Source organism: Chaetura pelagica, unplaced genomic scaffold, assembly GCF_000747805.2.
Source record: "Chaetura pelagica isolate M959 unplaced genomic scaffold, ChaPel_1.0 scaffold207, whole genome shotgun sequence".
NCBI classification, from domain to species: domain Eukaryota; kingdom Metazoa; phylum Chordata; class Aves; order Apodiformes; family Apodidae; genus Chaetura; species Chaetura pelagica.
This window is the reverse complement of record NW_009953929.1, coordinates 4,341,366-4,356,159: the sequence shown is the minus strand read 5'-3', so window position 1 is coordinate 4,356,159 and position 14,794 is coordinate 4,341,366. Positions and strand designations below refer to the sequence as shown.

The following is a 14,794-nucleotide window of genomic DNA, read 5'->3' as shown; positions in this document are numbered from 1 at the left end:
CAGTATTCTCTATTTTAGAGATGCCAGGAGGGGGTGAGGGGGCAGCAAAACTGCCACCCTAAACTTCCAAAGGGCAAACTTGAACTTGTTTAGTAGCCTGATTGCCAGAACCCCTTGGGAATCTGTTCTAAAGGGTACAGGAATGCAGAAAGGCTGGATGCTCTTCAAGGGGGAAGTCTTGAAGGCACAGGAACAGGCCATTCCTATGTGCTGCAAGGTAGTCTGCATGCTTACGTACCAGCAAAGAGATCTCCAGGTTTTACTATGTTAGCACTGATACTCAAATCAAGACATGGTCTTTGGCAATTCCTGTGACTTCAGGAACAGTTTTCCTTTAAAACATGACACTTAAAGACTTTAATTACACAGACTTTTATATGTATTCCAGCCTGATATTTGAGTACTTTATTTTCCAAATTCAGATTTTAATGATTTTTCACTCTGAGTAACATTGTAGAATTAAAAAAAGATATCCAGAAGAGGGAGCCATCTTCTACTCTGATTTGTGCATCATCCTCTAAACTGTTAAAAATCTTAGCTAGATTCTGTATTTTTGAACTTGCATAAGCTAGAAATACTTCCACTTGACTTTCTGATGCTCGTTAGGAAAATCTCACTTATAAGCTAAGAATATTTTTTTCAGTAAAAGACAGAAACAGAGATCACCCAGTGCTATTTATGAAACAGTTTCCAAAAATTAGAAAATTGCCAATTTTTTCTTCATTTTCTTGCTTTTTATAAAAAATCTATTCCAGGTTTTTACAGATAAAAGTTCTTGATTGACAGCCTTGATGCATACCAATCTATTTAGCCAGATAACAAGTAAAATACAATGTACCACATTTCAAGCTTCCTCATCAGCAGTACTCCACATCAGGGTGCCTCATTTATGCCAGAATAATTCCATCTCTCTAGAGAGCATCAAAGTAGTTCATTTCTATATCCATTCAATCCTTCTGCTAAAAGCTGCCAAAGAAAATGTCAGTTAATACCAGTTAGACTGTAGTGAGAGATGATGACAGACATACATCAGGAACTGGCTTTCAGGCTGCCCACTCACCTACAATTGTCAGCTGTGCAAGGTGTATATGTAGATTACTAGTAAAGCTAGTATGTGGCCAGCTACACACCATGAAAAACAGCTTCATATCATTAGTTATCTAGTTTTGCTTTTATTTTTCATCAGATAAGGTACAGAATTTAAAAAATCCTAAAATGTATCTTACTCTTCAACGTCCCTGTCCTCGTTTTCTCCAGACAAATTTCATTCTCTACAGAACTAGGAGCAGAAAGTAGCCTGCAGCCAACAACTGAATGTGAGAACTCACACATTAGGTTCCTAGTGCAACCTGGAAGCTGTGAACTGAAAACAGTAGTATTTAAAACATCTAAAATTTAAATGTTAAAATACTTGGAAAAGTAATTTTAATAGTTTTCAAAGAAACACTGCATTTTGTAGAGAATAATGTCTTTACAACATTATTAAAAAGTAGAGGGCATCATCTGCAAGTAGAGCAATAAAGACTGACAGCCTCTCTCACTGCCAGGGGCTTCACACTTCACAGAACACTTAGAACATGGGGATTTTCTGTATAATTGTATTTTTTAATATGCATGAAGATTTGTGCTGAGTTACCAATAACATTCTTAATTACTATCAACTGATCAGATTGTATATAGTGATAAACTGAGAAGACAATGACTGCCAGAAGAGAGATGTTTCTGATATGAGTAAATGAGGCATTGAGCTCGAGTTTGGAAGAAGACACTTATTGCCTACACAAGATCAGCAACAATATTCTGGCACAGCATCAGTTTTTAGTTGATCATAGGGAAATCAGGGCTTCACTCACCACAGCATCACACACTAAGATGCAGAAAACAGTGAATGTGAGGTTAGCTGGGTTTTTTTCTATCTTATTATTACCAAATGCACCAAACATTTACTGTTTTCTTTACTGAGTTTTACTGCCATAATCACCACGAATATCAAAGTCTGAAAAAATCAATTAAGGCCAGGCAAGTACTTTGTCAATTAGCCTTTGAATATACCTTACTCTGCAAAGAGTTCTACTGAAATAATTAATTTTTTATTTTTGAGGAGTATTAATATATTTGAGAAAAGATGAAGAGTCAGGCTTGCAAGTGGATTCTGTAGCATTTTTATTTATTACATTCACTGGCTTCTGCCACTCCTCTAACAACACATTAGGGAGGGTGGATTCACTTTTACAACTGTGTTTAATCATGATTTCTGCTAACATTTCATTATAAATAAAAACTAGATTTCTCCTTGTATAATTATTAAGCCTGAGCTTCTCAAATTAAGTTCAACATCAGCTAAAATGAGTAGGTCAAAAGTCTCTACTCATATGAAAAAGCACTATTTTACTGTCTTAAATTGTAAGGAAGCTTCCACTATGGACTAGTGGTCTGTGCTGTAAGAAAAATGCCTCATTTCAATTCAAACGCTACTATGATGCCTTTAACTGGTAATAAAATCAAAGAAGACAGAAATTAAGTGGATCCAGATGGACTTACTAATGACAATAGCATGTTTGATATTTGGGCATCACTGCCACATGACCACGAAGGGACTATTTCACAGGAACAGTAATGAACCTTCCACTGTTCTTCCAGTATCTCTATTTACTTTTTACTGTGTGTTTCTCATCTCTAAAGCATATAAATCAGCAAGAGGCTTGTGGGACACGGTGCTACAGGGTTGGTTGCTGTTTATATAAGACATGACAGTAGCAATGGAGTCTGCAAGGGTGGAACACAAATGCTGAAGAAAAACAAGAAAATGCCTGTGTACAGGCAGCTGGTGTGCAGTCATTTACATCTGCACACTCATACATACACAGTGGTAGGAAGTGTCCAAGTGAACATTTCCAAGAAGAAAGATATGAAAAGAAATCAGCTAAAGAGAACAAAAAGCAAGGGAGGATAGAGAAGAGAGCTACAGCTGGAAAAAAAAAACCAAACACCAGATCTACACAAAGTCTTTTCTGGCAGCTTTTCTCTTCACTACCCACATACACTGCTGCCCTCAAAGGCCTTTCAGTGGGATGAGTTCAGAGGAGTATGTGTTTGTGAAGCTTGGCCACCCAATAGGACGCACCTATTTTGTTGGGCTCTGAAGCTTAACCTTGGGAGTGGTTTCCTTTGAAAGCCCTGACACATGAAACAATATCTCTGACAGATTAATCCCTAATGGCTGGCACAGCTAGCAGAAAATTCCAGTAGGAAATCTGTGACAGAGCCCAAAAGATCAATGGATCACAGCACCAGATATGGACCTACTGTCAATGTGGTATCTGATAAAGATGAGGGCGGAGAGAATATCTGCTAATAGTTCACCAGAGTGTTTTCCTTCTACCATGCCAGTCTCTCCAGGTGTAATTGAAGTACCAATGTCCATTGGAGCCAATAGTTCCATTGTGTTTTGGTGGTACTTTTCCCTGAGGTGTTACAGAAAATGTAACTTTCCTTATCTTCTGTCTATTTCAGCTTCTGAGGTGGTTAAAATTCCCATCTTTCATTAGGGTTGTTTCCTGGAATGTTTGAATCACCATTCCTGGATGTGTTTAAGGGTCGTCTGGATGTGGTGTTGTTTGATATGGTTTAGGGAAAAATTTGTAGAGTAGGGATGATAGTTGGACTCAGTGATCCCGAGGGTCTTTTCCAACCTGAATAGTTCCATGATTCTATGATATGATAGTGTTCCTTGCTTCTCATTGAGTCTTTCCATCTCAGGTTACATTCATCTGCTTCCCACTGCTTTAGTTGGAAGCTAATGCCTTGTTTGATTATTTTACTTCAGACAATTTCTTAGCTGAAACTGAACTAGCTCTTACAGACCATTATGAGCTTTTTATAAATTAAAAATGCAGTGAAGGCACTCAGCGTTTCTCAAAACTGAAGAAATACCCAGTCAGGTGCTCAAGAAGTAGTGTCTCTTAATACAAATTAACATTTTTTTAAATGTTCCCTCTTACCAAAAGAGATGTTCTGTGATGCAGCATTGCTTTCCACCAAAATACACCCACTAATAATTTAAGCATTTAATCTGGACTGGTCATCTAGAGTACCACTATAACCATGGGAAAGAGACTATTTCAGTAGCAGTTCATTCCTGAGATACCTGTTTTAAATGAGATAAAAAATAAACTGGGGTCTTTTTGTGATTTTTGTTGTTGTTGTTTTTCTATAAGAAAATAGTAAAGCAAGCATTTCCTTAGAGATACCTTCTACATAAAGGCAAAGTCAAAGACAAGCCCATTTGTTGGCTGTAGCATTATTTTCGTAAAAGTAGATTTTTGCTGCCACTGACCATTTTCAGCTAGTGTAACTACAATCTGGTATTTCCTTGGAGAAATGTTTTTGTATTATTCTCAGCATATGTGTTCAACTTCTATACTAGCTAAATCACACTGTGACTGTGCAATCTTACAGACCTTTGGAGTTCAACTCTAAAACCAGCTGCTTTTCAGCAGTCGATTCAGTGATTCCTCATACACCATCACTATCTTAAAAGAGGTTCAATTATTAGATTGAATCCCTTGATACTTGCAAAGTATTTTTTAATTCAGTGTGTATTATATACATGTAATGGCCTTGCACTCTATGCTTATTTTGTGGAAAACTTTTCTGCAAAACAATGAATTTAAATAGATAAATGAAAAAGGTTGGAAAATGCAGAGTATTATTTGCATTACACATCCTGGCTTTTTCTCCCTCTCTTTTTCTAAAATGTTTCACACTGTGAGGACATATTTAGTTAATTACTACCTATGAGACATTTTTTATACTTACTATAAGTTGTTTTCTGTGTACAATTTTACAACTACTATAATGCTAAAAATCTACATTTATTCCGTATCCCCTTTTAAAAAACTTATTATTTAAAAAAATATACATTGTTTTTACATCATAATTTCTATGACTGTTCTTAACACATTGAAAGGTTTTAAAAAAAATTTCAAGCCATTTTCTATTGTTTCAAGCAAAAAATGGGTAGCCTATTTGGGTACAGATTTTAATGTCAACACTCTCATTGGCACCTGATTTCACAAGTAGTCCCACTGAAGTCGATATAACAACACAGGGAATAGATTACATTTTTCACAAGCATGAAGTTCAGATTGTTACTTAATTTGCAATTATTCAAGGCAGAATTCAGTGGATGAAAAAAAAGTGTGATTGTTATGTGAATACAAGAGTAGCTGCATTGTCCACTTTTGCAAAGTTGCTTACGCTTGCATGAAACACCATCCTTCCAATATGCACAGTCTGGCATTTCATAACTATGGTCCTGGTCTGAAAATTCTGTCTGTCCTAAGAACAAGGGTTGGGCTAAAAAGAGCAAAATTCTGTTTCTCCAGTTTATTAAGTTCATAATTCTTGTTTTGTTTGTTTGGGTTTTTTTAGGTTTACGTGGTGCAATAGCATTTGCATTGGCTATTCGAGACACCGAATCCCAACCCAAACAAATGATGTTTACAACTACCCTGCTTATTGTGTTTTTCACAGTCTGGGTGTTTGGTGGGGGCACAACACCAATGCTCACATGGCTTCAGATCAGGTCAGTACTCTCTTTACAATATTGACCATCAAAATAGAAGGAAACCACTATGGATCAAACACTAATTTCCTACAGCTTTCTAAAGCTTGCTTATATGCTTTTTAATAGAGTTTTACAAACATAAAGGAAGTATTTGACTACCTGGTAGAGGCTCTGGACCAGAAGGAACAGGTTTTTCCCAAGACCAATAAGAGTTTAGGCATAGGTCAGATCCATCCTTATGTCCTACAAATTTGTTTCACTACTGTTCCTTTCAAACACTGGGAATAAATGTTGGCAGTTTCCTCTACACTGTTGAAGAAAGAGCTACAGAGGCAGATTTAGCCCTCATCTAAAAAGGTGTATTCGTTGCAAAAACATGTCACAAACTATCTGAGTATGCTGTGAATATACTAGAAAATCTACCTGCATTGGTGTATCATTCAACCACTGGTTTATTACTCATGTTTCATTATGCTACTCCACTACATTATTTTTAAATTACTTCATTATCACTTTTTTTCACAGTAAGCAAGGAATGAGGAAGCAAGTTAAATTAGGAAAAAAAAAAAAAAAGGAGAGGGAAATAGGAAGCTGGAGTAAAGAGTATCTAATTTAAAGGTAGCATCTCAGCAAGTATGCTTTTTTGAAACCTCACTTTTAACAATAAGAATATGATGCAATTGCTGAGTTCTGGTCACTTTATAAGCTATGCCATATTCTAGAATGGTTACCAAAGAAAACTTCGGTATCAAGAAAGGCTTGTAATGCAGAATTCTGTATCATTTATTCTAAACATAGCATATTCTTTCCTTGCTTACTGAACGATGACTAATAAACAAGCCTTTGTGTCAGAGTATTGCTATAAAATACCAGCTGAATTGTAGCTCTAACAAAGAGCACAAATGAAAGCTTGCAGACAAAATAAGGACTAATGTACAGGTGTACTGTGTAAACATAAAATGCAGGCATCCATATGTAACGTGGATCTGTTTCTGTGACAGTTTGATTCATGTTCATGACATCTCTCATGTCCCATAATGTAAATCAAGTTCATTGCAGCCATCTTTCTGAGATTTCCCACCTTTTCACTGTTAGTCAGCAATAGAGTTGCTCTGTATGACAACAGAAACACGGTGAGGAGGAATACTCTCATTTGATCTCGCAAGCCAAGTTACTTTGGATTACTATAACAGGTGATTAAGGAATAATTTTGAGAATACAGTAAGGGAAAAAGGTTAGAAGAAGCAATGTGTCTAGTGTAAGGACTTAGGCCACTAGATGCCTGTACTGGTCTAGCTCTCTAGGTAATTTTTAAATGAACCTTGCCAAGTGCTTTCACTTGCACAAGCAATTTAATGGGATACAATGGCATTTCTTCTGCTCCTCAGTACTACCCAGAGGTCAGAGAGCCCACAAGAGCATAAGTGTGGGGTTGACTCATATTATTTATACCATTCAAGGAAAGCATGTGCTTATTTCTTTATCCACCTGCACAATAGAATTACCAAAGATGCTGAAAGTAGACAGTCATTATTGGCCTGAAATGCTTCTCTCTTTCGGGGATCTTATCTGAATCTCAGAAGATCTTCCAGACAGATTTACCCATCAAATATTTAGGTTTTGTAACTGGGATATAGATTTTCTTATTATAAAGCTATTAGCTTCACAATTACCTCAATTTCTTGACATCAAGACATACAGCTTCATAAATTATGAGTGTGTTGTCAAACTGAGGTAAAACATTAAATAGACATATTTAATTGCAAATGTATCTTGAGGCTCTAATTTCTCTTTCTAGTTAATATATTTAACTGCTTTATAATTTATTACACCTCAGAATGGAATTTTGTCCTTAGCTACAAACACTTGTCATTTTAGTCTTAAGTAATTTTGCTAAGTAATTGTAAGTAAAAGTGGTGGTAAATCATGCCAGTTGATACCAATAAGGATTCTAGGGAACTGGGTTTGCTGAGACAGTTATGGGGCTGCTCCATATTACACCATGTTGCTTGGGGCACAAGCCCCCAGAGAAGCTTGCAGCAGTCCCTGAACAGCAATTTTGAGCTGTTTCTATCCCCATGAGTTTTTTTATAACATCAGGAGAGATTGTATTTTTCATGTTAGTTGGGAGGATCCAGCTCACAACGCCAAGGGAAACTGTATCATGAGTACAAAAATTGTAGGATTGTGAAGAGATTCATTGGAATGTGTTGGTATGTCATCAACTACAGAAAAATGAGATGAAGCCAGTGAAATGCTGCAATTGCCTCTAAGTACAGAAGAGGCAAACTAGACTTACATTAGGTCTTAAATGTTTGCTTGATGTGAATTTGCCTCAGGCACCATCCCAGGGCAGCCTGAACCACTTCTGTGTGATTCCCCAATGCTTTAGGGATACTAAGAAATGTATTCCACTGAACAGGAGGCCTTCAGAGGATAATAAAGAGGGGACATGGGATTTCTGAGGCTGTTTGAGTGAATTGTATCTTACTCACATCCATGTAGCAATAGGACAGGAGGTAATGATTTTGAACTGGAATAGGGTAGATTTAGGTTAAACAGTAGCTAGACATTCTTTAGTATGAGGGTGGTTAGACACAGGAACAGGTTGTCCAGGGAAGTTGTGGAAGCTCCATCCCTGGAAGTGTTCAAGGGCAGTTCTGAGCAACCTGATCTAATGGGAGGTGTCCCTGCCCATGGAGGGGGTTGAAACTATATGATCTTGAAGGTCCCTTCCAACACAAACTAGTCTATAATTCTATTATTTTGTGTCTACTCTAGCTACACTGAATAGTCTACAGTTCCTATCAGTAGTTCAGGAGATGAAACTTAACTCCTCAAGGTTAGTTTTATCCTAGAGATAAGTTGTTCAGTTTATGTGTTATATACGAACTTATCCAGATTTTGGTTTCAAACCAGAGATAAATCTATCATCCATTAAGTTGACAATAGGCAAAAATAATATAAATTCCAAATAACTAACACTAATATACTCACCATTTGCTCTACAATAATGCATGACAGTTAGTCAAGGGAAAAGACAGTGTTCAAGACCGTACAGCCTTCTTTTTGTATATTATTATCTATATATCATACTATGTTGTAATGATTCATCACAATCTCTGTAATTTACATTCTGAAATTCTCATAATGGTGACCAAGACTCCTCATACATCAGGAGAGTATCGGGGCATAGAATAATAACAATTTTTAAACAATAGCAGAAATAATCTTCTGAAAAATTAATCTTTGTTTCCATAATAACTGTAATTTCCATAATCTTCCATCTCTCCTCAAAGCAATAGCATGAGATCTGCTTTTCTTTTTTTTTTTTTAAGTTAAAATTCAGTTTAATGTAAACAGAATCTGTCACACTATTTGTAGAGAAAAGTTTAAGATGTGTCCTCAAAGATAACTACCAGCTGATTTGTTCCAGAAATATGTATGGCTTATGGAACACTTGAAAACTGTTGCCAAAACATATAGTAGGAGACATTATCAAAACTAACCATGTGCTACCAAAAAAGGCTCCATTTCCATTTCCCATTTAGTGCAACAATATCACCCAGCTACCTCGGAAGGCTGCAGAGGCCAGCTGTGCTGACCACTTCTGTACAAAAAAAATTAAATGGATCCCAGGAGTTCAGCCAAGTTTAAGGTTCACAACTCCATTTAACAAGTTAACTACATTGAAGCATATACTTCCTACTTAAATTAGACAGGTTCTTAAGAGTTTTGGAAACCTGACCAGCTAAGAGCAGAATTTATGTCCACATGTCTCTACAAACCAAAACACAAGAAATCCAGACCAATCAATGATTATTTTACAAGTATATTTACACATGATGAGTAGCATTCAAAATGAGTCTTTAAACTCCTGGCAAAGTCTGAATATTTTTAAACTTTTTTTCTGAAAGAATGAGATAGACATTTTCAGAAATGTCTTATTTATTTTACCCATCTCCTTTATAACATATCTTAAACTGTGTGTTTCACTAAGTTTGGCGTGTTCCATTTCTGTATATTTGGTCTAAGTGTTCCCAGTTGCCTGGTGCAGTAGCATTTCTGACCCTAGATGCATGTGCACAGCCAGTTACAGCGTTATCATCTGGCATTCACAGAGCAGAATTGGTTGCACCTCATTCCTAAATAAGACATTCTGTTTTGACTTAACTGAGAGTTTTAACTTGAAAAAATGGTCTTTACTCCCCATGTGAATGGGCTGCAATATTCTGCTCTTGGTAGACAATGAATAAACCTGCATCAGCATATGAGAATAATATAATGATACATCAACAGCAAAACAAAGCTATTAAAGCATGAGTTCACGGTCAAATTGAAGTTTTCAATAAATGTGGCTTCAGAGACGTTGGGTACTACCTGCTAATGCCTTTGGATATACATCTCCATTCTCCATATGCTGATTAAAAATGGAAAACTACATTTTACAGTCAGCCTGCAATCAGACTTTTGGGGATAAAAGATTCTCCTGACAGGCAGAGCAAAAATACAAATCTCTTAATAAAGCATGTCCTATAAAAACATTGTGCTAGATATTAGGTCCTGTTTGTTTACCATCACCTCCTGTGTAAATGTTTGTCAAGGGATATCAGACTCTTTGTCAATTTCTTTGCAGCAGTTCTTCAGTGAATAAGGAGACTTTTAGTCCAAATTCTAAATAAATACTAAGCAGCATTGAATAGTAACTTTTAATACTATGCCTGTCTGGCAATTGCCTTTGGTAGCATTTTAGAAAATGGCTATGTATACGTGCCTGGAAGCTCTTCATCTACTTCACCTAAAGCTTCAGGTCTAAACCTTCCACTTCTTATAAATCTTAATGCCAAAGGCCTGGCATACCACATTTTTTGTGGATTACCAAAGCTGTCCAAACTTACATTCTCCTCAGAAGCATCTCCTCATTGCACTCTTCAATGAGAAAGAGTTCAAGGAGAGATTGGACAGGGCTTGCAGTGACCTAGTATACTGGGATGTGTCACTGCCCATGCAGGGATTGGAACTAGATGATCTTTAAGGTCCCTTCCAACCCAAACCATTCTATGATTGTATGATACTGTATGAACCCAGGAAATGAAATTAACCAAAACAAATTATTCTTCTATTATTCAAATACTGCCTTCTCTAATTTCTAATTGAGCCAAATCTCCAGATTCACATCCAAAGGTTTCCCCAAGCTCTGCTTATTCTTTTCACTGATCAGTTTCTAGCTTTATAACTACCAACAGTTATTTCTCTTGACCGATCTAGGCAAAACTGAACCTAAAAGTGACAAGTTATACACTTCCAAAGCTTTTTTTGCATCAGTGGTACCAGAAAGTCTCTGATAGCAAACAGCAGCTGGTTATTCATACACACAACACAGGCTTAAGTACAGCATACTTCAATATAGCCAGTGATCTCTAAGAACATAAAGTGCAAAAATTATAACTGAAAAACCCATCTAATATACATAACAAGAATAAGAGGAGAGGACTGCCATTCTGTAAATTAAGAGTTCTCGAACTTGTTTGAAATATATACATAAGCAAAGGAGATTTAATTGGAGTAGAGTGCATGTAAACTGGGAGTTATGTTAGCATGAAAAAGAAATCTGCCATTTACAAGGGTCAAGCAGGCACTAACCCCATGTTCAGATCTAAAGCAACAAAGGGAAGGAAAAATAATTGACAGATTATACATCAACATATCTCTATCATTGACAAAAAGCCACCAACGTCAAAAGAGTTGTCTCAAGGGTCCTTTCTATTTATTCTTCATAAACTGAATCGTTCAACCAACCCAAATATATACTCCTTATAGGCTTTACCTGTATCTGCTAGGACAGTAAATCTGCATTGAATAACACTGACAGAACATTATAACACAGACTAAAAATTGTAGAAGCACCTAATAGGAGGATTCTTACCAACTCATAGAATATATTGCTATTTTGACAAAGTAAACTCTTTAAATAAAGTTTTATTCTGACTTTCTTGTACCACTTATAGAATTTCCAGTACTAAACATAAACAGATGCAGTTCTTTTTCTTCCTGCAGTATGGCTACAGCACTGTTTTCTAAATGAAAAAGGAAAAAACTTCATGGGGCTGTATGCAAAACATTTTGAGAATCTAGTTTAGCTTTTAATGTGCTTGAAATAAAGCCAGCTATTTGACTGTATCACATATGAAACATAAAATTATAACTATATTCAGTGTTACAGTGTAGAAGTTGAAAGGTCAAAACACTGCTAAGTCCTAAACACCCACTTACTGCCATATGGCAAATCCATTGAAGACAACAGGAAATGAGTGTTCAGCAGAAATAAGCACCCAAAAGTCACAAGCAAGCAGAGTTCTATGTCATTGAGGATACCAGTATATCATTTACAATAAAAATGTTTCATGGATAAGTTATTCTTTCAAGAAGTCAAGATTTTGGTTCCTTCAGTATCGAACACTTTAATCCACTGCTCCAATATCAAAGGCTAAGGTAATGTGAATGCTTACTAGGAATGTCACATGAGGGGTGCAGGTGGGCAGCAGGGCTAAATGCTGTGGCTTTACTGCTTGTGATCATGGCTGTCTACCAAAAAAATGAGTTGGTATAGTAAAATTCTCTGCTTATCCCAGCCTTTTATATATATATAACCATTTGGTTATAGACTGCTGAAAGACAGAACTTTATGAGGGTGCAACTGGAGTAATGTGACCTTGGCTAGTATTATAGCACTACTGTTTAAATAATAAAAATAGTCTTGGGTATTCCCAAATGCTATAATAGTATTCCCTGTGTTCAGCTGTGGCAGAAAGATTGTTTACAATGCCACAGTGGTAGCACTCCTCGCTGCCAAATGGGAAGCTTTGATCAGATTTGGTCTGTACTTTAAGCTTCCAAAGTTGTTCCTTCTACTTCCCAGCAGATGCTTCTCAAATTAAAAAAAACCAATATTGTTGGCTTTGGAAAGAGTTCTGCCTTGTTTAAGAAGGCAACTGTTGTGGTAAGAAATCTCAAGGGTTGCAATAGTGGTAATAATATGACTGAGCCTCAGGGCTCCAGGAACAGGAGGTGCTGAACAGGAATCTTCCTTTTTCACTGTCTGAGAACAAACAAGGACTCACTTTAGATCAAAGGATTTCAACAAATTGGTTTAAACAATGTGGCTGGTGCTGCCCATTTTACTGTTTGGTGGGGTTTTTTTCAATTATATAGAAAGATCAATAGTTTCTTCCATTTTTAAAATTATTTTTAATTACATAAAAGTCTTTCATGTTAAAAACCTACCTATTATTGAGTTCTACCAGAGATCAGTTCTGATTTGTCACCATAGGGCTGTAGCATCTGGCTGGCTTCATTCACTCTCCTTTGTCAAATCAGTTATAACAAAAAATTCAACTTCAAGACCACATTTGTAGAAATCTGTATGAATGGGATCTATGGGAGAGGTGCTGGTGTAACTGGACTTCTATGTTACCCTATTTAATCCCACACTGTGTGCTAAACAGAAGTCTTTCAACAATAACAATTTGGCTTAAAAGGGATCTAAACAAGACACAAGCAATGTTAAAACTCATTATTTTCCTATCAGCCTCAAACTGCAGCATCTGCTTTGCTGTGTGCACAAGGCTAGAATCATGTATTACTCAACATTGTACTTAGTGATCAAGCCATTACCAGAAACTTCCCACCTTTAACTTGACAAATAAACCCTCTCACATAAGGCTTCTTCCATTACTATCGAAGCTAGCGTCCTGCATCTGTACCTGATAATGAGGAAGAAGCCTTTCAGATACAGAGGATGGACACAACCTGCAATAGGCTGCTGCAGGGGTGAAGGACAGGCAGCATCTGTCTCTGGAGTTTGGAGGTTTAAGATGGTCAAACACAGCAAACTCAGGCAGAGGTCACACTGGTCTAGTCTTAGCCTTCAGCTGACCTGAAAGCATCTGCATATGCTTGACAACCTCTTGGCCCAGAGCTTTATCAGCAAACTGGACTGGGCTCTTTTTATTGCTTCCCAGCAGGTGAATGAGCCGCTTCAGCTCCTCAAATACTATCTTTTACTATAAATCAGTAGCAAGAATCTTGAGGTGCTTTTAGCCTTACTAAATCTTTCAGAGTGACAAAGTAACTATTTACTGTAGATTCCCAAACTATAAAACAAATAATATAAACACATGTTCTGTCATGTATTGAAAAGTCCTGTACTCAAAATTGACTTATAAATTTGAAGTACATTGAAATCCAATGGAGCTGAAGCTCCTAAGTCAGCTTCAAAAGTTTGATGTAGAAAGTTTCATGTAATGCTAAACAGAACAACACCTTCTCTAACCATACTGGGGCAAGACATGACTATGGCACTGGAAAGAATGCTGTCCTGACAGCTGATGTAGAGGCTGCAGCCAGCTGAAGTGAGGAGGAGTTACCCTGTTATCTGGTTAAGAACCTTATGAGAATATTCTACTCCATTACTGAAACACGCTCTTCTCATAGAGAAGAGCACGAGATAGTACATCTGCTTACAGCCATTTGTTATGAACTGAATTAATGTAGGAATTTGATCTCTATTGCTCCTCATTTACTCCAAAATTAAGTGAGAGGATTACTCTGAGTAAATGCATATTGGCTTTCCGTTTTCAGGCTCACAAGGGCATACAAGGATTATCCCTCCTGAAACATAGCTCGTCCTTGAGATACCCTAAATTCAACACAATATGTGTTCATATTTTCAGATGATCTTTAATTCAATAGTTATAAAATATTATGAAACTTCCTAATTGTTTTGCTTGTGTTTGTTTGAACACATTTTCCTTTCACCACTTATCAAGAGGAAGGAGGGTTAGTTTACAAAATGGAACATCAGCCTAAGTTTCTTCAGCCGTATTTGTGAGTGACCAAATATAGAGAAAGACAGTTCAAGTAAAGACAGTATGTTTTCAAGTGCTGTTATATTTCTGTGCACTTTGTACTATTTTTTTTTGTTTGGTTTTAGAATACTCATAATCAGTCTAACTAGCACTCCCTCTCAGTAAAAGAAATAGTTCCAATAAAAACAACTCATTCTTTGTTTCTAGGGTCATATTCCTCTTTAGCCATAGTACAGTAAGTATTTTAAATTGTGCTGCCATAAACACTCCTTTTGAGAGTCCAATTTGAGCCAAGCCACTTCACTCCACTGAGTTCTTTTTAACCTAGACACACTTTCAACAGAGATCTCACTATCTT

At 36.7% G+C, this 14,794-nt stretch overlaps 1 protein-coding gene across 1 annotated transcript in view; it reads left to right on the top strand.

The window, feature by feature from the left end:
• Positions 1–14,794, top strand: part of SLC9A9 (solute carrier family 9, subfamily A (NHE9, cation proton antiporter 9), member 9) — a 182,209-nt gene that overhangs the window by 106,982 nt on the left and 60,433 nt on the right. Inside the window, exon 12 of the mRNA XM_010001677.1 lies at positions 5,434–5,587. Within this exon, the coding sequence (XP_009999979.1) occupies positions 5,434–5,587 (154 nt within the window). The remainder of the gene's footprint in view (positions 1–5,433; positions 5,588–14,794) is intronic.